We start from the raw sequence: 27644 nt of genomic DNA, 5'->3' as shown, positions 1-27644 counted from the left end.
TGCTTTCCTCACGGTGAGAGTGATGTCACGCTTGGAAGCGATGAACGATAACTTTCACCAGGTAACACAAACATGCAACATGTTCACACTCCAGGCCATAAGGGGGAGCTTTTGATCCTTTTCCTAGGTGACTCCCCTATATAGATTGTGGTTTGAAGGGAAAGATAGTCAGATAGTGCCAGAGAGCAGACTGGAGCAGTCTGAGGCCGGAAGAACGTATGAGGAGCTGTGCAGCCACAAGAAAGTGGCTCCTGGACAGAGATAATACCGAAAGCCGAACAGATTGTAGTGAGCGTGTGGGAGAGCGAAGCACATGAGAAAGAACACCAGTGGAGCAGAGCAGTGAATTAGCTACCTCCCTGGCTGGCACAGATTACCGGTAGCCTGAACACCGAGGTTGTGAGGGACTCTAAGACTGACAGCAGAAACCGGCAGGACAGCTGGATTACACATCGCCTGTCTGCCCCAATTCCCAGGAGGCACAGTGACACCGAGCCCAGGTCATGATAGAGATCCTGTAAAAAGGCTTGAGTCACCTGCCATACGGCTTTCTGTCCCTTTATGGGGGACAGAAAGGAACTGTGAGGACCTTATCAGAAGCTATAGGCAGTAAGGGACTACAAAACCACCATGCTATGAGGAAGGCTTTTAACTCTACCTGGTAATGGGGACTCTGAATTCGCTTCCAAGCCGGCTGGACCCTGCCTGTCCTGTGATCTGGTGCCCTGGACTGTGGCGGCCTGAAGTCTTCAGTAAACCAGGTAAAGATACCGCAAACTAGTGTCCTCGTTCTTTACTGCACTATTCACCATCTTCCATCTACACATCGGGAGCCCTGGGGATATACTTCACCTGTGGGAAGTTGTACCATCTAGCTGCCATAACATCACCCCAGAGGACCCCTTAAAGCAGCGTCGGGCATCACTGACCGAATACCACAGGTGGCATCACGAACACAAACTTTAATCAATTTTCCCTCTTACATGGGCGCCCAGGGCCATGGACCGGGTCTCCGCCGTGACATCCCCTGTGAATACCGGACTTAGTACCGGGTACCCCACGGTCCTGGCGGGCGACTCAGAAGGAGCCAGGCAGCTAAGAGGGCTTCATTGGAAAAAGAGCCAGGCAGCCAAGAAGGATTCATTAGGGAAGGAGCCAGCAGCCAAGAGGACTTCACTGGGGAAGGAGCTAAACTAAAGCAAAAGAAACGATTTTTTAAAGGATATTACAGATCATTATGTAACAATTCTAGGGGGCGAGACTGTAATGAAGCTAATGTGTATTAGTTTTTTCCTATAGAATGCTTTGTCACCCTAATGTCCATACATTTATTATTTGCAGTGATAACTATGCTTTTCTGTGACAAAAAAACACGCACAAAAACATGACAAAAATGCAGTATGTGAACAAGCCCAAAGATTTCATAAGGGTTGAGCAGTAGTCATAATACCATGCACTGCCGTAACGAATTCTCTCACATAACTTGCCTGTGGGTCCTTTAACATATCTATGGACATGCAATAAATTGCCATTTTGTCCATAATTTTTTTTTTTATTGTTAAGTGCACCAACTTTATGTATACAATGTGAAAATATAGGAACCGATTCTTCAAGACCACACGATCGCGCCAGTCGTGATGGAGTAGAAGAGACACTGAATCCACTTAATGAATTCAGTGCTTCTTCTGAGTGACGAGCGCCTCCATATACCTTGCCTGAAATGCAATGCCAGTCTGAAATTGAAGTGGCATTTCTCATGTAAACAACACTGGCACTTTTCATGAAAATCCATGGGCGCGAAAGACCATGCCTGTCTCGGCTCCTCCCCAACACCACACAATTTGGAGGAGCTGATGCAAAAATGGTGAGAAAATGCTAAAAAGTTGCAACCTTTTTTCATAACTCTGTATTAAGCAAAGCTTTTATGACTTTTCAAATCGGTCCCATAGTGTTCCATCTACACTTTTACAATCTGTCTCATGATACGGGAAAACAAAATACTTCTTACATTCAAGCAGCTTGTTATATTCCTCCTTTGTTCTGTAAAATTTCTCTTCAAACTGTCGAAACAAAAGACAAAGTACGATAGCAATGAGTTTCTTTATGGGAAAGTTCAACACCAGAGATTTTAGTTGTGTTTTGAAGCACACATTCAACAAATGCTACAAATACTCTTCAATGGGATAACCACAATGCTGCTCATACAGCGTTGGAGAATCTGCTTAAGGCCGGGGTTACACTAGCGTATGGCATCCGATGCTATATGCTAATGACCCTCGGCTTCTGCTCTGCTGCAAGCGGGTGCCAAGTATCATGCGTCTGTGCGCCGAGCCTCTCGCACAGAGAGAATTGGAGCACAGCTGCGCAGGAGGCGGAGAAACTAATTTCTCCATCTCCTCCACTTCCGGCGTCGGCATAGCAAGCACTTGGATGATTTACAGGTCTCAATTTAAAATAAAAAAATAAAAAATGAATATACCCTAAATCTGCATCAAAACCTTAAACCTTACAAGGGTATTACAAACAACATCTATTTCAGTCAAATTCTGCACTCCCGATAATCGGGCTTTCAGTGCAGTGGCCAGACAGATTTAGCTGTCTGATTAACCGCAGATCAATAGCGTTTTGGAATGTTCCCTTTAAAAACAGCAGCCCGGATTAATAAAGAGTGTTGTTCTCCATACCAGTCTCAACACAAAGTTTCGGGATGGGAGGCGGCTACTTTCACACTAGCGTTAACTGCAATCCGTCACAATGCGTCGTTTTGCAGAAAAAACGCATCCTGCAAAAGTGCTTGCAGGATGCGTTTTTTCCCCATAGACTTGTATTGACGACGCATTGCGACGGATTGCCACACGTCGCATCCGTCGTGCGACGGATGCGTCGTGCTTTGGCGGACCGTCGGCACAAAAAAATGCTACATGTAACGTTTTTTTCTCCTGACGGACCGCTTTTTCCGACTGCGCATGCGCGCCGGAACTCCGCCCCCACCTCCCCGCACCTTACAATGGGGCAGCGGATGCGCCGGAGAAATGCATCCGCTGCCTCCGTTGTGCAGTGCGTTAAACGCTAGCGTCGGAATCTCTGCCCGACGCATTGCGACGGGGAGATTCCGACGCTAGTGTGAAAGTAGCCGAAGATTTGTGGTGTAAGGTACGCTGGTCATGTAGTCAATTAGATTAGATAAGCAAGCCCCATCCTGTTTATTTTCACCCCATCAAACTAGCATCAAAACACCAAAAGTCTTTACATTTTAGCACCATCTTGCGTGGTGCAAAAAATGTGCAACTTTTCAACTGATTTCTGGCACAAACATCTTGATGAATCAGGGCCAGTATATCCTGTTTTTTGGTGTGTTTTTATTTATTTTTTTTGCAGTTGTTTCGGTTATTACCCACTGAAACATTTTGGTCAATTATTTATAAATGTTACCTTTGAGAAATCTGAGTGACAAGCAAATACTGCTGCCATGCAGACTCCTGAATAGCCACAGGTTCTCTCACCTGAGCAGTACTAAACAAATCCTGCAAACATGATGTGTTGGTGGGCGGTGAGGACTGGAGTTTGGGAAACACTGCCTGAGGCCCCCTCACACGTTTGTGTCTGCGGTACGTGTGGTGACAATTTGACATCAGTCTGTTTCCATGGATCGTGTGTCCGTGTGCAAAACACGTCGACATGTCCCTTTTTTACCTGGCAGCACGGTCCACAATACTTCACACACACGTGCACACTGATGACATCCGTGTGACATGTACAGGTGCCTCAGAAAAGCAGTACAGTTAGCACTGTGCCCAGGTGCTGAATGCAGCTCTCCTTGCGATCAATGAGACCAGGAGATGCTGAGGAGACTTGTAGTTAACACTGGCCGTCTGCTTTGTATCGCGCATATTAAATAATTCATTTAAAAAAAAAAACCCACACGGCTCAGGATCCCCCTTAGTTTTCATAACCAGCTGAGAGAAATCCGACAGCTGGGTGATGGTGTTAATATTCTGTGAAGGGGCCAATAGCTATAAAGGTTTCCAGCGTATTAATAGCTCACAGCTGTTTGCTTAGCCTTTACAGCCAAGAAAAAAAAAAAAATGACGCGGGGTTCTCCCCATATTTACTAACCATGAAAGTCTAAACAGACAACTTGCAGGTTGATATTAATAGGCAGGGAAGGGGGCATGGATATTGGCTCCCTCCCAGACTATGATCATCAGCTCTGAGCTGCCCCAGAAATAATACATCCATTAAAAACTGCGATACATAGACAGCCAGTGGTGACTACAAATCTCATCAGCTTTGCCTGGTTGTATTGATTGCTAGGAGACCAGGCAATGATGAGAGATACATTCAGCACCCGACGCTTGGGCACAGCGCTAATTGTACTGCTTTTTCCCAGGCGCCAGAACGCGTCACACTGATGCAGCACACGGATGTCACATGTATGATATACATGGACAGCACCAGGACTGGTTTTTCTAGTACTGGAAAAAGTAGGACGTGTGAAGGAGGCCTAGGGTATGCATACAATGTCTCAATTTTTCAATGAGGAAAATTCTTCAGAAACACGTGGTTTTTTAGGGATGACCAGACCCGTGGAAGTTCAGGTTCGAACCCAAGTCTAAAGTTCGGTACGGGAACAGGAACTGAACTCCATAGAAATCAGTGGGGATCCGAACTTTGTAGAATGAAAATCTCTGACTGTAAAAACGGACTTCCAGTGGAAGTCCGTGTTCGTAGTTCAGCACTGGACACTGTTTCCAGTACGAACCCCAAAATTTACAGTTCAGGTTTGCTCATCTATAGTATTTATTCATTTCCTAAAGCATCTTAGTTAGCATTGTTTTTTTGTAGTTTACTGAGCACTTTTTCAAAGTTTGTGACTGTGGGCATTTTTTTAACATATATAGTGGGGAAAATAAGTATTTGATACCCTGCTGATTTTGCAAGTCTTCCCACCTACAAACAATAGGAGGGAAATCTTGCAAAATCAGCAGTGGATCAAATACTTATTTTCCCCACTGTATCAGTTTTTCTAGCAGCTTATTTAATAGCATTTTCCAGTTTGTTTGTTTTTTAACTCCATTCAACAATGAAGAAATTAAACTTTTTTCGCATAAAAATGCTCAAAAAGTCTTGAGTCTTTCCATTGACTTCTATTATAAAAGTATAGGGCATCTTGAGAGAAGAAAACGCCTAAAGAACGATCAGCTTTGCAAACCTCAAGTGGTTAAAAGATGCTCATAAGACTGAACACATGCACAACAAATTGTTTTCATATAAAATATCCTTTTGTTCATTACTTTGAGCATTTAGTTCATGTTTGCACATTACCTTAGGCCTCATTCACACGTACGTGTTGTATCCGTTTTTCTCACGTACTCATTGTTATCTACGGTGCAATTCAAATGTTCATGGGTTTTTTTTCATGTATCATGTGTCCATACAAAACACACTGAGACATGTCCACTTTTTTAAGGCAGCATGGTAGAAAGTGGTCAATACAAGCCTATGGGTCCGTGAAAAACATGTACGTAGTTAACATTGCAAAGGACAGGAGAAGCTGTCATTTATTTATCCACACAGATACCGCACGGATGGTTAAAAGGGACATGGACTATACACAGATTCAAAACTCTGATGACACCAGCACCATTTTTTTCATGTACATGTTTAAATACAGATATGTGAATGAGGTCTTAAATTAGGTTCAGATAAGTGCTGAAGTTTTCAGACCAGTAATATCCACAAATCGCAGGCGGCACTGGATCCGTGAGCAGCAAAGCGTGCTCATTCCTCAACCGGTCTACGCTTCAGCACATGTGAAATGTCATTAGTCAGCAAATACAAAGAGAGCTGCCAGCAGCGGATCTTGATGATTTGTATGTCCAAGTGCATTCAGCATGGCAGAACATTCCTCATACAACCATTAATAACCTCACGGACGACATGTTATGGTGTGCAAATGAGTGCATTTCTGAGCATGGAGATCTTGAAAATTGGAGTTTCCCCATTTTTTCCATCATTTGCCTATCATTACATGTCTGTCCATGCTGTGATTTTCATAATTCTACTACTTCCTTCTTGGGGTTACAATTTCGATGTTGAGGAGTGTATATCAGCTCTGTTACCAACCTCAACACCAGCTGCTGCCAACAGCCACCTGATAGCTTCTGCTCTTCCGCGTCCATAAAAATAATGAAGTACTGGTTTATCAGCCATGATTAGTTGATCTAAAATGAGAACAAAAAGAAGAAGAAAAAATAGATGAGATAATGAGGAGAATGTACATAGGTTACTTGCATTTTTTGTGTTTTAAATGCGTTTTTGCCAAATAAATGTATTAAAAACGCCTGTTTTTTTACCTGCAGAGTTCCGCATCTGTAAAAATCCACACAAAACTCACCGCAGGTCAGTATACACTGAGTAAATAAAAAGCACAGTGGGCCTCAGATTTCGATAAATCCCATCCACTTTGATGGAACTGTAAGACCCTGCGTTTTTGAAAGTGAAAATGCGCATCATGAAAAATTCACAAAAAATTCATCGTGGGCACAAAACCTAAAGGGATGGGATTGGGTTGCTATATGGATAAGTGTGTAAGAAGTGTGCAGAAAATTTGTTGCCGAATTTTCTAGGACTGAAAATCAGTTCCAATAAGCAGAACAGTTTGGAAGTTTTGGCACAGTCACAATGTGTGATGTGATCTTTAAGATACTGTCAATTGTTACCATACATGAATGGTTCCATAAAAAAACCTAGATTACTATTCATCCTAGTAGACAGTACGTACAACTGGAGTCACGCTGGAACATTTAGTATACGCCTTTAAAGAATGCAAGTCATCATACACGGTCAGTTATATATGGATTTGGCTATCAGTATGCAGACGATAGGACACGCCTAAACATCCACATCACACACACATTACAACTGGACTTAAGAGACCTTACACGGTCTGTCCGTTATATACGGTTTTGGCTCTCAGCATGCAGAGGATCGGAGGCATCTAGACACACGTTGCACAAAAAACAAGGCACAGGGCCAGCGCCAGTAAGTGCCGGGGGCCCATAGCACCTGGAGGCCCACTCTGCCGAGGTTTCAACGCGTAACATCCAACATACATATAAGATGGATATGAGAACTGCATGGGAGCCAGTTTCTTTGTAGCACTTGATGGTTTCTGCCACTGCACTTGGAGACACTTTCAAAGTTTTCCCAATTTTCCAGACTGACTGACCTTCATTTCTTAAAGTAATGATGGCCACTTGCTTCTCTTTACTTAGCTGCTTTTTTCTTGCCATAATACAAATTCTAACAGTCTATTCTAACTAAATGTTAAGAAAACCAGGGAGTTGGTGGCCAACTATAGCAGGATTAAGTTGGAATGCTTACCGATCACTATTGCTGGTCAGGAGGTAGAGCAGGTGGAGAGTTACAAATATTTGGGGGTCCATTTGGATAGCAAACTGGACTGGAGATGCCACTCAGAGTTTGTCTACAAGAAGGGGATGAGCAGATTGTATTTCCTAAGGAAACTGAGGTCTTTTAATGTGTGTAGCAAAATGTTAGAAATGTTCTACCAGTCTGTGGTGGCAAGTGCCATCTTTTTTGCAATCACGTGCTGGGGTAGTAGTGTGCAGGCCTCTGATGCTAATAAGCTGAATAAGATTATTAAGAAGGCAAGTTCTGCTGTCGGCTGCAATCTGGACTCTTTTGGGGAGGTAGTGGAGAAAAGAACTCTGAAAAAGTGTGTGGCAATTATGAACAATAATGCACATCCACTATATGAGCTATTCATGAGACAGAAGAGCACCTTCAGTAACCGGCTAATACTTCTGAGGTGTAAGAAGGAAAAATATAGGAAATTGTTTGTGCCAACTGCCATGGGAATGTACAACAATAACACTAGGGTTAAACCACCAAGGTGAATGTCTACTTATTTCTCTACGTTTCAGTTCACTCGTTGTGTATGTCCTATTCTAATGTATAATGTTCTTCTGTCAACTCCACTGTCATGTCAACTATGTAATTCCTTTATGATTTTTATGATTTAAGTCGTGCTGCTGTGATACCATAATTTCCCACGGGATCAATAAAGTGTATCGTATCGTATTCAGTAGGACTATTAGCTGTGTATCCACCAGACTTCTGCACAACACAACTGATGGTCCCAACACCATTTATAAGGCAAGAAATCCCACTTATTAAACCTGACAGGGCACACCTGTGAAGTGAAAACCATTCCCGGTGATTCCCTCTTGAAGCTCATCAAGAGAATGCCAAGAGTGTGCAAAACAGTCATCAAAGCAAAAGGTGGCTACTTTGATGAACCTAGAATATAACATATACCGGTAATTTCAGTTGTTCCACACTTTTTTTGTTAAGTATATTATTCCACATGTGTTAATTCATAGTTTTGATGCCTTCAGTGTGAATGTACAATTTTCATAGTTATGAAGATACAGAAACATCTTTAAATGAGAAGGTGTGTCCAAACTTTTGGTCTGTACTGTATATATTTCCAAAATTGTGCTGATGTAAAGTAGACATGTGGGAAATGTTATTTATTAACTCTTTTGTGCGATATGACTCTGATTTAAGGGCACAAAAATTTTTTTAAAAAATTTAAATTGCGAAATTTAGCAAAATTTCAATTTTTTCATAATTAAACGCAAGTCATATCGAAGAAATTTTACCACTAACATGTCACGAGAAAACATTCTCAGAATCAGTGGGATCCGTTGAAGCGTTCCAGAATTATAACCTCAAAGTGACAGTGATCAGATTTGTAAAAATTGGCCCGGTCATTAACCCCTTTCTGACCTCGGACGGGATAGTACGTCCGAGGTCAGAAGCCCCGCTTTGATGCGGGCTCCGGCGGTGAGCCCGCATCAAAGCCGGGACATGTCAGCTGTTTTGAACAGCTGACATGTGCCCGTAATAGGTACGGGCAGAATCGCGATCTGCCCGCGCTTATTAACTAACTAAATGCCGCTGTCAAAATGCAGACAGCGGCATTTAACTACCGCATCCAGCCGGGCGGCCGGAAATGACGGCATCGCTGACCCCCCGTCACATGATCGGAGGTCAGCGATGCTTCAGTATAGTAACCATAGAGGTCCTTGAGACCTCTATGGTTATTGATCCCTGGCAGCTGTGAGTGCCACCCTGTGGTCGGCGCTCACAGCACACCTGATTTTCTGCTACATAGCAGCAATCTGCTGTTCGCTGCTATGTAGCAGAGCCGATCATGCTGTGCCTGCTTCTAGCCTCCCATGGAGACTATTGAAGCATGGCAAAAGTAAAAAAAAAGTTTACAAAAATGTGGAAAAAATAAAAATATAAAAGTTTAAATCACCCCCCTTTCACCCCAATCAAAATAAATCAATAAAAAAAAAAATCAAATCTACACATATTTGGTATCGCCGCGTTCAGAATTGCCCGATCTATCAATTAAAAAAAGCATTAACCTGATCGCTAAATGGCGTAGCGAGAAAAAAATTTGAAATGCCAGAATTACGGTTTTTTGCTCGCCGCGACATTGCATTAAAATGCAATATCGGGCGATCAAAAGAACGTATCTGCACAAAAATGCTATCACTAAAAATTTCACCTCGGCACGCAAAAAATAAGCCCTCAACTGACCCCAGATCATGAAAAATGGAGACGCTACGAGTATCGGAAAATGGCGCAATTTTTTTTTTTTTTTTTTAGCAAAGTTTGGAATTATTTTTCACCACTTAGATAAAAAATAACCTAGTCATGTTAGGTGTCTATGAACTCCCGCCCCCTTTTTGATTCTTATTTATGTGTGTACTTGTCGCAGTGTTTATCTGTGCGTAATCGCCCAGCCAACGCTGGGTGGACATTTTGTTTTTTGTAAGTTTTAATGTTATTTATTGGTAATGAATTTTATTGAACTTTATGAAGTAATTCATAATATTCTTTACCCAAAATAAACACCGCGGGTTTTTACTGCCAAATTCTGTATTGTGTTCTAGTCTTAATTCAATTGGTTTGGTGGGTTGGCAGCTACGTTCCCATTGTGTCTCACTATTAGATTATGTAAATTCCTCTGTCAGTAGCTCAACTCCCCTGAAAACATAAGGATTTAAATTGCAATGGACTGTTCCCCCAAATGAGAGTCACGAGACCCCCATACACATCAGGTTGTCAGATGGTTAAACTGAAATTAAGGGGTTTGGCCATCTTTCATCTAAGGCTACGTTCACATTTGCGTTGTGCGGTGCTGCGTCGGCGACGCAACGCACAACGCAAACAAGAACGCATGCAAAACGCATCATTTTGTGACGCATGCGTCCTTTTTTGGCATGATTTTGGACGCAAAAAAAATGCAACTTGCTGCGTCCTCTGCGCCCTGACGCTTGCGCCACAAAACGCAAGACCACGCATGTCCATGCGCCCCCATGTTAAATATAGGGGCGCATGATGCATGCGTCGCCGCGGCTGCGCCCGACGCAGCCCCGCAAAACGCTAATGTGAACGTAGCCTAATATGTATGAGGGTCATTAGTTCCAGTGACAGGAAAATGTAATGCTTCAGCACAGAGCCAATGCAAGCTTTTCTGCTGACTGAGGCGAAAATGTAAATGCTTCACCCCCATTCAAATGTCCTTAAAATATAATATAATATAATATTGTGCATCATTGGATGTTTTCTGATGACACGCTGTTCAATTTACCTGAGTGGGCATCAGATCCCAACCTGCAATGGTCCTGAGGCCGATGAGAACATATCTAGTGCGGCTGAATCCAGGCAGTAACAGCAGGTGTGACACATTAATTATGGCGGATCCCAGCCCCAGGGTAACTCTACAATTAGCCTGGACATCCCTTTTAAATCAAGCTCTACAAGGATTATATTAGCGGCTGACAGGGCAGGCTAACATTACTTCTGGACATGCAGGTGATTGCTTTAGGAGTTTCTATGACCTCTGTCGGGGCTGCCCCTACTCAGATACGCTCTCCCCCTACTACTGAAATATCAACCTTACAGAGGTCGGGTGTAGGTAAAGCACTGCAGTCACCCCCCCCCCCCCCCCCATATTGGTACATTAGTGAATCACTCCCTCCAGTTCAGTATTATCCTGCTCCCCCCCCCATTGTGGAAACAGGAACACATGGGCTACTTGCACAGTGAACAAGTCTGTAGGAACATGTTCACACACCACCACTTCTTGGTGTGTGAGCATGTTCCTACAGACTTGTTAACTGTGCAAGTAGCCCATGTGTTCCTGTTTCCATAATTGTTCTCTTGTGTCTACAAGACTAGGGAGTTACCCACCACTCCTCTTGGGTTACCTGCACAAAAGCTGTTCCACTCAGCATGTCCACATGGACTTTTCCCCTCTGAACCCTGTTCACACAGGTAATATACAAATGATCAGGTTTTTAAATACATCAGATAGGGATTGCATACATCAGTTAGGACTGCTCTGATATGGGTATACCTTGACGTTTGGTGGAGCAGCTTAGTATACATTTTTTGCAAAAAAACGCATCAACCAAATACCCTGTTTATTACATCTTTTTACTAGCACTTGCGGATTACTGTGATTTTTTGAAACTGAGTGTTTTTGGTTTTACTATGCTCTTTTGTGTCTTCAAATCCCCCCCATTGTGTAATGAATGATCAATAAAATAGTTAACAATTAAACATCCACTATATTCATATAATACACCTGGTTCTCAGAAATAGTCTTCTCCACAAGATCCAGAGAGCCGTTGTCCACCATTATGCCACACACAAATATACCGTATTTAGTATGGATATGTTAATATGGAGCACCTTCAGTAAGGCTGTGTGCACACATTGCAGATTTGGTGCGTTTGCCGCATTTGTTTCTGCACGGATTTGTGACAAAACCTGATGCCAGCAAAGTGAATGAGAATCCTGAAGTGTCTTACACGCGTTGCGTATGCAGTGTAAATGAACCTTTAGACTACATGCAATGAGATTGGGCCCCCTTACCCTGGTATTTCAGCAGAGAGAGGCTGGCAGTGCCTTGCAGAAAGTAGTAATGCTGGCCAATGTGTCTCAGGAGCAGGACAACAGTGCTGTATAACATGGCCAGGAGTCCTCAACATGCTGCTGTCCCGAGAGATACTTCAAACCTCCGCTTAAAGGGAACCTGTCACCTGAATTTGGCGGGACTGGTTTTGGGTCATATGGGCGGAGTTTACGGGTGTTTGATTCACCCTTTCCTTACCCGCTGGCTGCAATATTGGATTGAAGTTCATTCTCTGTCCTCCATAGTACACACCTGCGCAAAGTAATCTTGCCTTGCGCAGGCGTGTACTACGGAGGACAGAGAATGAACTTCAATCCAATATTGCAGCCAGCATGCAGCCAGCAGGTAAGGAAAGGGTGAATCAAACACCCGAAAGCTCCGCCCATATGACCCAAAACCAGTCCCGCCAAATTCAGGTGACAGAGTCCCTTTAAGGCAAGATTCTCCTTTCTCCTTATGACTGATGCTGTCCAGCTTCAGAATAGCAAGAATTTTTGACCAATTATATGCTCACAAGTTTCTCGGAAAAGTTTGGGGAAGTCGCTGTTCCAGCATGGCTCTGCCCCAGTGCACAAAAACTTCAAAAGGCCCATTTGGTTGAGTTTGGTGGGAAGAACTTGACTTGTCTAGAGCCTTGATCTCAACTCTATTGAAAACCTGGAGATGGACCACGAAAAATCCTCTTCTGGACGACTGGGCAAAAAGTCCCACCAATACTCCAAAATCTTGTAAATCATGTAAAAAGACATTTTAAAAGAGTGGAAGTTGTTTAACTGCAAAGAGGGGAATAGGTCCACATTAATTCCTATCGATTAAAGGGGTTGTCCATTCTAAAAATACAAGTCTGAAGTCACTCTAGGTGACTGCAGGCTTGTGAATCCTCACATGTACTTCTGGCCACAATCTGACTAAATGGGCACAGCCTTGCTCAATGCAAGTATATTAAGAGTGGTTGAAAACAGTCTAGTAGGATTGTGGCCAAGAATATGCATATCACATATTTGCGAACACATGATCCTCACAGGGGAGAATCCTCACAGCGTGCACTGTTCGCGATGTGAAGACTGACAAGTCTGCAGTCAGAGTTGTAGTTTTAAACTGGACAAAACCTTTGAGAATTAGGCCGGGATCACACATGCGCGAGATACGGCTGCAGGTGAAAACCCAGCTCTGGCGCCGACACTCCGGTGCGGAGCATGCCGCTCCATGTATTGCTGTGTGGCTGCACGCTCCGCTCCGGAGTGCCGGCGCCAGAGATGGGTTTTCACCTGCGAGATTCAGCTGTATTTCGCGTATGTGTGATCCTGGCCTTAGAGGTCATAACAGCTCCTGCAGGTTTAATATATATGGATCGCCCCCAGACACAGGGCCACGAGTTCTCGGTACCGGGCCTCTCTGGTTCGGTTCTGAGGCTGTCACGGTGGCTAGACCCGGTCCGCGACCCTGCTAAGGGGCGTCCAATAAAGGTGGTACAGTCTATCAGGGATTCGTGACGCCACCTGTGGTGTTCGGTCAGGGTGACCGACGCTGCTGTGGGGTCCGCTGGGGTGATGGAATGGCAGCTGGATGGTATACCTTCCCACAGGTGAAGTATGTCCCCAGGGCTTCCCAGTAAGGTAGATGGTGATGGTGTGAGGTGCAGGTAATAACGAGGACACAAAGTTGCAGTCTCTTTACCTCTTTACTGAAAACTTCAGGATCCTCAATCCAGAGCACGATTAACAGGGCTATATGAGACCGGCCGGTCCGATGGGCACATCCAGAGTTCCCTTTGCAGGTGGAAATCAGTTCCTACCACTAGCGCCTGTGTGTTGTAGCGCTACCCTGCTGAGCATTCGGAATAGTCCTCACAACTGCTGTTCTCGTTCGTTCGTTCTTTCTAATTCTCTCTCTCTTGTTCCAGATGTTACTAGTTTCTCGTCCCCCAGGTATATTATGGCTAGGACGCACCCGTATGACGGGAAGGCTCGGAGCTCTTCCGGGACCCTAGAGACGCCCCTCTCCACGCGTTGCCCCCTATGTCTTCGTAGGAAATATAAGGTAGACAGCCAACCTATAATTAACTGTCCTGCGGAGTTCGAAGTAAGGCATAGAGTCAGTTACTCTCGCGGTGTTCCGGCCACCGGCTAAGCGCCTCAGTAGGATGTTGCCTCGGTCTCATGGCACGACTTCTACTGGCTCTCCTTTGTGCTTGATCTCGTTTCTCAGTGTTCCACAATCTCCTTCCCTTCGTGTCGCTTTCTTAGGATACCGCCGCGGGGTGTGCAGGTGCGGTTCCGTAACGTTCTGCTCTGTTCGCTAGGCACCTGCCAGGTTCCCACGCCTGACAGGGACCCCCCTGTGTCTTCTCCCTGCAACACCCCCAGCCACGGGATGTTGCCTGAATCCAACCCAGTCAGCTTTCTGACTAACTTCCTATCCAACCCCTAGTTTTACCAGTGTGGGGAGTGGCCCAATAAATAAAGCCTTTTTCTCCCCCTAGTGGCCAGAGTGTAAAGTGTAATGTGTGCTGGTGATACCTGGTCAGTAGAATTCCTTCCGTGCCATCAGACGTACCATTACTCCCCTTAGTGGCAGTGTGTCATACTGCAACGACCAGATCTCTGGGGTGCTGCATATAGGAGTTACAACACTTATCTATATAATGTATATAGTATTTTAATGGATTATTAGACATATGAAATTATTGACTAGGAATCAACAGTAGCAATAAATTCACTTTGCCAATGGAAGTTTTAAATATGGTAGTTGATATAAGTGACTGAATAGAATTCCTAAACCATGAATTGTGACAGATTAGCTCAGAAGAGAAGTAGAACCATTCATTTTCAGATCACGCCCATCAACAGGGTGTGGCTGGCACCACAGGATAGTCTTGTGTATACACAAATATCTTGGCATCTTCCCTGGCGCTGAGAACAGCAGACATGTGCATGCTTATAACTATGGATGAGGTGAAGTGGTGACGGATGTGAGGTCAGAACCCCTTTACATCTGCTCACTTTATGGTTACTTTACTATTCTAGAATGGTCAAACGTTAGACAACTTTTTACACCTCCCTTGATAAATATGAAAACAATGTAGAAAAAGGGGCATTGCTAGAGGGAGCCACACAATTTAGTTGGGCCAAATTTATTACACGAATGCCATCCTGATAAATATGGCACCGTTTGGGCCTTTTTCACAATCACATAGAATATTGCATTTCACAACATATCAATAAAAGATAAGACGCCTATAGACAGGCTTCATTCTTAAGGCCCCTTCACATTAAGCGACGCTGCAGCGATACCGACAACGATCCGGATCGCTGCAGCGTCGCTGTTTGGTCGCTGGAGAGCTGTCACACAGACCGCTCTCCAGCGACCAACGATGCCGGTAACCAGGGTAAACATCGGGTAACTAAGCGCAGGGCCGCGCTTAGTAACCCGATGTTTACCCTGGTTACCATCCTAAAAGTAAAAAAACAAACAGTACATACTTACCTACCACTGTCTGTCCCCGGCGCTCTGCTTCTCTGCACTCCTCCTGTACTGTCTGTGTGAGCACAGCGGCCGGAAAGCAGAGCGGTGACGTCACCGCTCTGCTTTCCGGCTGACCGACGCTCACAGCCAGTGCAGGAGGAGAGCAGAGCACAGCGCCGGGGACAGACAGTGGTAGGTAAGTATGTATTTTTACTTTTAGGATGGTAACCAGGGTAAACATCGGGTTACTAAGCGCGGCCCTGCGCTTAGTTACCCGACGTTTACCCTGGTTACCAGTGAAGACATCGCTGGATCGGTGTCACACACGCCGATCCAGCGATGTCCACGGGAGATCCAGCGACGAAATAAAGTTCTGGACTTTGTTCAGCGACCAACGATCTCCCAGCAGGGGCCTGATCGTTGGTCGCTGTCACACATAACGATTTCATTAACGATATCGTTGCTACGTCACAAAATGCAACGATATCGTTAACAATATCGTTATGTGTGAAGGTACCTTTAACTCAGATACTACTGGACATTTGTTACATAGATAAAGGGTTATTCCCAAGATAGGAGTCAGTACCCATGGGACAGGGGATACCTTACTCATTTCTGGGACCCCCAGCAATCCTGAAAACAAAGGCCAGCCACGAATGGCGTTGAGTGATGGTGGTCTACAGGTTCCTGGGTTCCAAAGAGGTCAGACCCCCAGTTATCAGCAAGTTGTCCCGTATCCTATAGATTGGGGGTAATTTACCATTTTGGGAATAACCCTTTTATCCCAACAGTAGTATAGCATATCCCATAGGTATTACATATACTCTCACATAATTACTACACAAGATCAACTACATCACTTTTTGGTGCTTTGTCTTTAGGAAAATATGCTGAAAATGAGGCGATCTGACATGATTATCACTGCTGTCTGACCTCTGGTCAGCTCAAACAGAAGGACGCCAGAATACCCACCAATCACGCCTTTTCTTGGATATGGAGCCTCTAGAGCGCCATTAAATATAAAGCATGCGGTATAGAAAGTCTGAGCTTACCTATACAGGGAAAAAGTATCCCTGCTGGACAACCTTTGTGGGATCCCTGGCGCCCATACAGAGCTTGGGGCACAAGCTGGGAGTTTCTACCCCTGGTTAGGCATTGCTTCCTCTATAGCAGTGAGTTACTTAAGAATCTGTATTCCACTGCTGCCAATAATTGTGGGGATGAGCTGGAGACAGATGTTACGGCCCCCTGGAACAGCATGTCAGGTAATTCCTCTGGGAGCACAATGCTGCTCAGGTGCCATGTATTAGGAACTGCTGCTCAGGCCTCCCAATGGAGACCCTCGCTGCTGCACTTCCCTATCCAGGTTTCCCGGTGGAGACCCTCGCTGCTGCACTTCCCTATCCAGGTTTCCCGGTGGAGACCCTCGCTGTCGCACTTCCCTATCCAGGTTTCCCGGTGGAGACCCTCGCTGTCGCACTTCCCTATCCAGGTTTCCCGGTGGAGACCCTCGCTGTCGCACTTCCCTATCCAGGTTTCCCGGTGGAGACCCTCGCTGTCGCACTTCTCTATCCAGGTTTCCTGGTGGAGACCCTCGCTGCCGCACTTTCCCATTTAGGTTTCCCGGTGGAGACCGTCGCTGCCGCACTTTCCCATTCAGGTTTCCAGGTGGAGACCGTCGCTGCCGCACTTTCCCATTTAGGTTTCCCGGTGGAGACCGTCGCTGCCGCACTTTCCCATTCAGGTTTCCAGGTGGAGACCCTCGCTGCCGCACTTTCCCATTCAGGTTTCCCGGTGGAGACCCTCGCTGCCGCACTTTCCCATTCAGGTTTCAGGTGGAGACCCTCGCTGCTGCACTTTCCCATTCAGGTTTCCAGGTGGAGACCCTCGCTGCCGCACTTCCCTATCCAGGTTTCCAGGTGGAGACCCTCACTGCCGCACTCTCCTATCCAGGTTTCAGGTGGAGACCCTCGCTGCTGCACTTTCCCATTCAGATTTCCAGGTGGAGACCCTCGCTGCCGCACTTCCCTATCCAGGTTTCCAGGTGGAGACCCTCACTGCTGCACTCTCCTATCCAGGTTTCAGGTGGAGACCCTCGCTGCTGCACTTTCCCATTCAGATTTCCAGGTGGAGACCCTCGCTGCCGCACTCTCCTATCCAGGTTTCCCGGTGGAGAACCTCGCTGCCGCACTTCCCTATCCAGGTTTCCAGGTGGAGACCCTCGCTGCCGCACTCTCCTATCCAGGTTTCCCGGTGGAGACCCTCGCTGCCGCACTTCCCTATCCAGGTTTCCAGGTGGAGACCCTCGCTGCCGCACTCTCCTATCCAGGTTTCCCGGTGGAGACCCTCGCTGCCGCACTTCCCTATCCAGGTTTCCCGGTGGAGACCTTCGCTGCCGCACTTCCCTATCCAGGTTTCCAGGTGGAGACCCTCGCTGCCGCACTTTCCTATCCAGGTTTCCCGATGGAGACCCTCACTGTCGCACTTTCCTATGCTTTTGCAGACTCTCAGCCCCACACTCACTACACACCGATACTTAGGAAAGTGAAGCAGAAGGAGTAGCATCAATAGCAAGCCCACCCTCGGATGGCAGTGTACTGATATCAGAGGATGGAAACCTGTAGGTCTGTATTTCGTCAGGGGCGACTGTTGCACTGGCACTTTCCTAACAATACACCATCACATGCATCTCCATATTGCCAGCACTGTGTGGTCACACTCTGCACAGCCCCACATGCTGCCCGATGTCTCTGTATGGGGGGCGTCCACAGCAGAAGATCACTCACCTCCACCACAGCAGAAGATCACTCACCTCCACACACTGCAGAACATCACTCACCTCCACCACTGCCGATCACCGGATCACAAAGAGGCAGAGGAGCAGCGAGTGAAGCAAAGGAAAGTGAGGGGCGGGGGCGGCAAAGGGGCGGGGTCCTCTTAACCAATCGAGTAACCTGGCAGCCTAAGGAGTTTCATAGCTGTACTGAAGATATTGGCTGTATTAATTACTGTGAGAATGAAGGGAATCGTTACAGAAGTACAGAGCAGCATCATTACTGAAGTACTAATATCATTACAGTGAGTACAGAGCAGCATCATTACTGGAATACTAATATCATTACAGTGAGTACAGAGCAGTATCATTACTGGAGTACTAATATCATTACAGTGAGTACAGAGCAGTATCATTACTGGAATACTAATATCATTACAGTGAGTACAGAGCAGCATCATTACTGGAGTACTAATATCATTACAGTGAGTACAGAGCAGCATCATTACTGAAGTACTAATATCATTACAGTGAGTACAGAGCAGCATCATTACTGGAGTACTAATATCGTTACAGTGAGTACAGAGCAGCATCATTACTGGAGTACTAATATCGTTACAGTGAGTACAGAGCAGCATCATTACTGGAATACTAATATCATTACAGTGAGTACAGAGCAGCATCATTACTGGAATACTAATATCGTTACAGAAGTACAGAGCAGCATCATTACTGGAGTACTAATATCATTACAGTGAGTACAGAGCAGCATCATTACTGGAATACTAATATCATTACAGTGAGTACAGAGCAGTATCATTACTGGAATACTAATATCATTACAGTGAGTACAGAGCAGTATCATTACTGGAATACTAATATCATTACAGTGAGTACAGAGCAGTATCATTACTGGAGTACTAATATCATTACAGTGAGTACAGAGCAGCATCATTACTGGAGTACTAATATCATTACAGTGAGTACAGAGCAGCATCATTACTGGAATACTAATATCATTACAGTGAGTACAGAGCAGCATCATTACTGGAATACTAATATCATTACAGTGAGTACAGAGCAGCATCATTACTGGAGTACTAATATCATTACAGTGAGTACAGAGCAGTATCATTACTGGAGTACTAATATCATTACAGTGAGTACAGAGCAGCATCATTACTGGAATACTAATATCATTACAGTGAGTACAGAGCAGCATCATTACTGGAATACTAATATCATTACAGTGAGTACAGAGCAGTATCATTACTGGAGTACTAATATCGTTACAGAAGTACAGAGCAGCATCATTACTGGAGTACTAATATCATTATAGTGAGTACAGAGCAGTATCATTACTGGAATACTAATATCATTACAGTGAGTACAGAGCAGCATCATTACTGGAATACTAATATCATTACAGTGAGTACAGAGCAGCATCATTACTGGAATACTAATATCATTACAGTGAGTACAGAGCAGTATCATTACTGGAGTACTAATATCGTTACAGAAGTACAGAGCAGCATCATTACTGGAGTACTAATATCATTACAGTGAGTACAGAGCAGTATCATTACTGGAGTACAAATATCATTACAGTGAGTACAGAGCAGTATCATTACTGGAGTACTAATATCATTACAGTGAGTACAGAGCAGTATCATTACTGGAATACTAATATCATTACAGTGAGTACAGAGCAGTATCATTACTGGAGTACTAATATCATTACAGTGAGTACAGAGCAGCATCATTACTGGAGTACTAATATCATTACAGTGAGTACAGAGCAGCATCATTACTGGAATACTAATATCATTACAGTGAGTACAGAGCAGCATCATTACTGGAATACTAATATCGTTACAGAAGTACAGAGCAGCATCATTACTGGAGTACTAATATCATTATAGTGAGTACAGAGCAGTATCATTACTGGAGTACTAATATCATTACAGTGAGTACAGAGCAGCATCATTACTGGAGTACTAATATCATTACAGTGAGTACAGAGCAGCATCATTACTGGAGTACTAATATCATTACAGTGAGTACAGAGCAGTATCATTACTGGAGTACTAATATCATTACAGTGAGTACAGAGCAGCATCATTACTGGAGTACTAATATCATTACAGTGAGTACAGAGCAGCATCATTACTGGAATACTAATATCATTACAGTGAGTACAGAGCAGCATCATTACTGGAATACTAATATCATTACAGTGAGTACAGAGCAGCATCATTACTGGAGTACTAATATCATTACAGTGAGTACAGAGCAGCATCATTACTGGAGTACTAATATCATTACAGTGAGTACAGAGCAGCATCATTACTGGAGTACTAATATCATTACAGTGAGTACAGAGCAGCATCATTACTGGAATACTAATATCGTTACAGAAGTACAGAGCAGCATCATTACTGGAGTACTAATATCATTACAGTGAGTACAGAGCAGCATCATTACTGGAGTACTAATATCATTACAGTGAGTACAGAGCAGTATCATTACTGGAGTACTAATATCATTACAGTGAGTACAGAGCAGCATCATTACTGGAATACTAATATCATTACAGTGAGTACAGAGCAGCATCATTACTGGAATACTAATATCATTACAGTGAGTACAGAGCAGTATCATTACTGGAATACTAATATCATTACAGTGAGTACAGAGCAGCATCATTACTGGAGTACTAATATCATTACAGTGAGTACAGAGCAGCATCATTACTGGAATACTAATATCATTACAGTGAGTACAGAGCAGCATCATTACTGGAATACTAATATCGTTACAGAAGTACAGAGCAGCATCATTACTGGAGTACTAATATCATTACAGTGAGTACAGAGCAGTATCATTACTGGAGTACAAATATCATTACAGTGAGTACAGAGCAGTATCATTACTGGAGTACTAATATCATTACAGTGAGTACAGAGCAGTATCATTACTGGAATACTAATATCATTACAGTGAGTACAGAGCAGTATCATTACTGGAGTACTAATATCATTACAGTGAGTACAGAGCAGCATCATTACTGGAGTACTAATATCATTACAGTGAGTACAGAGCAGCATCATTACTGGAATACTAATATCATTACAGTGAGTACAGAGCAGCATCATTACTGGAATACTAATATCGTTACAGAAGTACAGAGCAGCATCATTACTGGAGTACTAATATCATTATAGTGAGTACAGAGCAGTATCATTACTGGAGTACTAATATCATTACAGTGAGTACAGAGCAGCATCATTACTGGAGTACTAATATCATTACAGTGAGTACAGAGCAGCATCATTACTGGAGTACTAATATCATTACAGTGAGTACAGAGCAGTATCATTACTGGAGTACTAATATCATTACAGTGAGTACAGAGCAGCATCATTACTGGAGTACTAATATCATTACAGTGAGTACAGAGCAGCATCATTACTGGAATACTAATATCATTACAGTGAGTACAGAGCAGCATCATTACTGGAATACTAATATCATTACAGTGAGTACAGAGCAGCATCATTACTGGAGTACTAATATCATTACAGTGAGTACAGAGCAGCATCATTACTGGAGTACTAATATCATTACAGTGAGTACAGAGCAGCATCATTACTGGAGTACTAATATCATTACAGTGAGTACAGAGCAGTAACATTACTGGAGTACTAATATCGTTACAGTGAGTACAGAGCAGCATCATTACTGAAGTACTAATATCATTACAGTGAGTACAGAGCAGCATCATTACTGGAATACTAATATCATTACAGTGAGTACAGAGCAGCATCATTACTGGAATACTAATATCATTACAGTGAGTACAGAGCAGCATCATTACTGGAGTACTAATATCATTACAGTGAGTACAGAGCAGCATCATTACTGGAGTACTAATATCATTACAGTGAGTACAGAGCAGCATCATTACTGGAATACTAATATCGTTACAGAAGTACAGAGCAGCATCATTACTGGAGTACTAATATCATTACAGTGAGTACAGAGCAGCATCATTACTGGAGTACTAATATCATTACAGTGAGTACAGAGCAGTATCATTACTGGAGTACTAATATCATTACAGTGAGTACAGAGCAGCATCATTACTGGAATACTAATATCATTACAGTGAGTACAGAGCAGCATCATTACTGGAATACTAATATCATTACAGTGAGTACAGAGCAGTATCATTACTGGAATACTAATATCATTACAGTGAGTACAGAGCAGCATCATTACTGGAGTACTAATATCATTACAGTGAGTACAGAGCAGCATCATTACTGGAATACTAATATCATTACAGTGAGTACAGAGCAGCATCATTACTGGAATACTAATATCGTTACAGAAGTACAGAGCAGCATCATTACTGGAGTACTAATATCATTACAGTGAGTACAGAGCAGTATCATTACTGGAGTACAAATATCATTACAGTGAGTACAGAGCAGTATCATTACTGGAGTACTAATATCATTACAGTGAGTACAGAGCAGTATCATTACTGGAATACTAATATCATTACAGTGAGTACAGAGCAGTATCATTACTGGAGTACTAATATCATTACAGTGAGTACAGAGCAGCATCATTACTGGAGTACTAATATCATTACAGTGAGTACAGAGCAGCATCATTACTGGAATACTAATATCATTACCGTGAGTACAGAGCAGCATCATTACTGGAATACTAATATCGTTACAGAAGTACAGAGCAGCATCATTACTGGAGTACTAATATCATTATAGTGAGTACAGAGCAGTATCATTACTGGAGTACTAATATCATTACAGTGAGTACAGAGCAGCATCATTACTGGAGTACTAATATCATTACAGTGAGTACAGAGCAGCATCATTACTGGAGTACTAATATCATTACAGTGAGTACAGAGCAGTATCATTACTGGAGTACTAATATCATTACAGTGAGTACAGAGCAGCATCATTACTGGAGTACTAATATCATTACAGTGAGTACAGAGCAGCATCATTACTGGAATACTAATATCATTACAGTGAGTACAGAGCAGCATCATTACTGGAATACTAATATCATTACAGTGAGTACAGAGCAGCATCATTACTGGAGTACTAATATCATTACAGTGAGTACAGAGCAGCATCATTACTGGAATACTAATATCATTACAGTGAGTACAGAGCAGCATCATTACTGGAATACTAATATCATTACAGTGAGTACAGAGCAGCATCATTACTGGAGTACTAATATCATTACAGTGAGTACAGAGCAGCATCATTACTGGAGTACTAATATCATTACAGTGAGTACAGAGCAGCATCATTACTGGAGTACTAATATCATTACAGTGAGTACAGAGCAGCATCATTACTGGAATACTAATATCGTTACAGAAGTACAGAGCAGCATCATTACTGGAGTACTAATATCATTACAGTGAGTACAGAGCAGCATCATTACTGGAGTACTAATATCATTACAGTGAGTACAGAGCAGTATCATTACTGGAGTACTAATATCATTACAGTGAGTACAGAGCAGCATCATTACTGGAATACTAATATCATTACAGTGAGTACAGAGCAGCATCATTACTGGAATACTAATATCATTACAGTGAGTACAGAGCAGTATCATTACTGGAATACTAATATCATTACAGTGAGTACAGAGCAGCATCATTACTGGAGTACTAATATCATTACAGTGAGTACAGAGCAGCATCATTACTGGAATACTAATATCATTACAGTGAGTACAGAGCAGCATCATTACTGGAATACTAATATCGTTACAGAAGTACAGAGCAGCATCATTACTGGAGTACTAACATCATTACAGTGAGTACAGAGCAGTATCATTACTGGAGTACAAATATCATTACAGTGAGTACAGAGCAGTATCATTACTGGAGTACTAATATCATTACAGTGAGTACAGAGCAGTATCATTACTGGAATACTAATATCATTACAGTGAGTACAGAGCAGTATCATTACTGGAGTACTAATATCATTACAGTGAGTACAGAGCAGCATCATTACTGGAGTACTAATATCATTACAGTGAGTACAGAGCAGCATCATTACTGGAATACTAATATCATTACAGTGAGTACAGAGCAGCATCATTACTGGAATACTAATATCGTTACAGAAGTACAGAGCAGCATCATTACTGGAGTACTAATATCATTATAGTGAGTACAGAGCAGTATCATTACTGGAGTACTAATATCATTACAGTGAGTACAGAGCAGCATCATTACTGGAGTACTAATATCATTACAGTGAGTACAGAGCAGCATCATTACTGGAGTACTAATATCATTACAGTGAGTACAGAGCAGTATCATTACTGGAGTACTAATATCATTACAGTGAGTACAGAGCAGCATCATTACTGGAATACTAATATCATTACAGTGAGTACAGAGCAGCATCATTACTGGAATACTAATATCATTACAGTGAGTACAGAGCAGTATCATTACTGGAGTACTAATATCATTACAGTGAGTACAGAGCAGCATCATTACTGGAGTACTAATATCATTACAGTGAGTACAGAGCAGCATCATTACTGGAATACTAATATCATTACAGTGAGTACAGAGCAGCATCATTACTGGAATACTAATATCGTTACAGAAGTACAGAGCAGTAACATTACTGGAGTACTAATATCATTACAGTGAGTACAGAGCAGTATCGTTACTGGAGTACTAATATCATTACAGTGAGTACAGAGCAGCATCATTACTGGAGTACTAATATCATTACAGTGAGTACAGAGCAGCATCATTACTGGAGTACTAATATCATTACAGTGAGTACAGAGCAGCATCATTACTGGAGTACTAATATCATTACAGTGAGTACAGAGCAGCATCATTACTGGAATACTAATATCGTTACAGAAGTACAGAGCAGCATCATTACTGGAGTACTAATATCATTACAGTGAGTACAGAGCAGTATCATTACTGGAGTACTAATATCATTACAGTGAGTACAGAGCAGCATCATTACTGGAGTACTAATATCATTACAGTGAGTACAGAGCAGTATCATTACTGGAGTACTAATATCATTACAGTGAGTACAGAGCAGCATCATTACTGGAATACTAATATCATTACAGTGAGTACAGAGCAGCATCATTACTGGAATACTAATATCATTACAGTGAGTACAGAGCAGTGTCATTACTGGAATACTAATATCATTACAGTGAGTACAGAGCAGCATCATTACTGGAGTACTAATATCATTACAGTGAGTACAGAGCAGCATCATTACTGGAATACTAATATCATTACAGTGAGTACAGAGCAGCATCATTACTGGAATACTAATATCGTTACAGAAGTACAGAGCAGCATCATTACTGGAGTACTAATATCATTACAGTGAGTACAGAGCAGTATCATTACTGGAGTACAAATATCATTACAGTGAGTACAGAGCAGTATCATTACTGGAGTACTAATATCATTACAGTGAGTACAGAGCAGTATCATTACTGGAATACTAATATCATTACAGTGAGTACAGAGCAGTATCATTACTGGAGTACTAATATCATTACAGTGAGTACAGAGCAGCATCATTACTGGAGTACTAATATCATTACAGTGAGTACAGAGCAGCATCATTACTGGAATACTAATATCATTACAGTGAGTACAGAGCAGCATCATTACTGGAATACTAATATCGTTACAGAAGTACAGAGCAGCATCATTACTGGAGTACTAATATCATTATAGTGAGTACAGAGCAGTATCATTACTGGAGTACTAATATCATTACAGTGAGTACAGAGCAGCATCATTACTGGAGTACTAATATCATTACAGTGAGTACAGAGCAGCATCATTACTGGAGTACTAATATCATTACAGTGAGTACAGAGCAGTATCATTACTGGAGTACTAATATCATTACAGTGAGTACAGAGCAGCATCATTACTGGAATACTAATATCATTACAGTGAGTACAGAGCAGCATCATTACTGGAATACTAATATCATTACAGTGAGTACAGAGCAGTATCATTACTGGAGTACTAATATCATTACAGTGAGTACAGAGCAGCATCATTACTGGAGTACTAATATCATTACAGTGAGTACAGAGCAGCATCATTACTGGAATACTAATATCATTACAGTGAGTACAGAGCAGCATCATTACTGGAATACTAATATCGTTACAGAAGTACAGAGCAGCATCATTACTGGAGTACTAATATCATTATAGTGAGTACAGAGCAGTATCATTACTGGAGTACTAATATCATTACAGTGAGTACAGAGCAGCATCATTACTGGAGTACTAATATCATTACAGTGAGTACAGAGCAGCATCATTACTGGAGTACTAATATCATTACAGTGAGTACAGAGCAGTATCATTACTGGAGTATTAATATCATTACAGTGAGTACAGAGCAGCATCATTACTGGAGTATTAATATCATTACAGTGAGTACAGAGCAGCATCATTACTGGAGTACTAATATCATTACAGTGAGGACAGAGCAGCATCATTACTGGAGTACTAATATCATTACAGTGAGTACAGAGCAGTGTCGTTACTGGAGTACTAATATCATTACAGTGAGTACAGAGCAGTATCATTACTGGAGTACTAATATCAGTACAGTGAGTACAGAGCAGCATCGTTACTGGAGTACTAATATCAGTACAGTGAATACAGAGCAGCATCGTTACTGGAGTACCAATATCATTACAGGGAGTACAGAGCAGTATCGTTACTGGAGTACTAATATCATTACAGTGAGTACAGAGCAGTATCATTACTGGAGTACTAATATCATTACAGTGAGTACAGAGCAGCATCGTTACTGGAGTACTAATATCATTACAGTGAGTACAGAGCAGCATCGTTACTGGAGTACTAATATCATTACAGTGAGGACAGAGCAGCATCGTTACTGGAGTACTAATATCATTACAGTGAGTACAGAGCAGTATCGTTACTGGAGTACTAATATCATTACAGTGAGTACAGCGCAGCATCGTTACTGGAGTACTAATATCATTACAGTGAGGACAGAGCAGCATCGTTACTGGAGTACTAATATCATTACAGTGAGTACAGAGCAGCATCGTTACTGGAGTACTAATATCATTACAGTGAGTACAGAGCAGTATCGTTACTGGAGTACTAATATCATTACAGTGAGTACAGCGCAGCATCGTTACTGGAGTACTAATATCATTACAGTGAGTACAGAGCAGTATCGTTACTGGAGTACTAATATCATTACAGTGAGTACAGAGCAGTATCGTTACTGGAGTACTAATATCATTACAGTGA

At 42.7% G+C, this 27644-nt stretch overlaps 1 protein-coding gene across 2 annotated transcripts in view; it reads right to left on the bottom strand.

Annotated features, from left to right (window-relative positions):
* Positions 1 to 18389, bottom strand: part of LOC138637878 (glutathione S-transferase 3-like) — a 30661-nt gene extending 12272 nt beyond the window's left edge. The window contains exons 1-3 of one of the 2 annotated variants that reach the window (XM_069726811.1): positions 18330 to 18389; positions 6127 to 6224; positions 2009 to 2060 (exon numbers count right to left, since the gene is read on the bottom strand). In XM_069726811.1, coding sequence (XP_069582912.1) covers positions 2009 to 2060; positions 6127 to 6213 — 139 coding nt within the window. In that variant the 5' untranslated portion in view covers positions 6214 to 6224; positions 18330 to 18389. Of the gene's footprint in view, positions 1 to 2008; positions 2061 to 6126; positions 6225 to 6356; positions 6388 to 18329 lie in introns of those variants that run through there. The other variant, XM_069726810.1, reaches the window with a different exon arrangement.
* Positions 18390 to 27644: the final 9255 nt, after the last annotated feature.

This window comes from Ranitomeya imitator, chromosome 5 (assembly GCF_032444005.1).
Source record: "Ranitomeya imitator isolate aRanImi1 chromosome 5, aRanImi1.pri, whole genome shotgun sequence".
Taxonomy (NCBI): domain Eukaryota; kingdom Metazoa; phylum Chordata; class Amphibia; order Anura; family Dendrobatidae; genus Ranitomeya; species Ranitomeya imitator.
The sequence above is the reverse complement of the archived record's forward strand: the minus strand, read 5'-3'. Positions and strand labels throughout refer to the sequence as shown.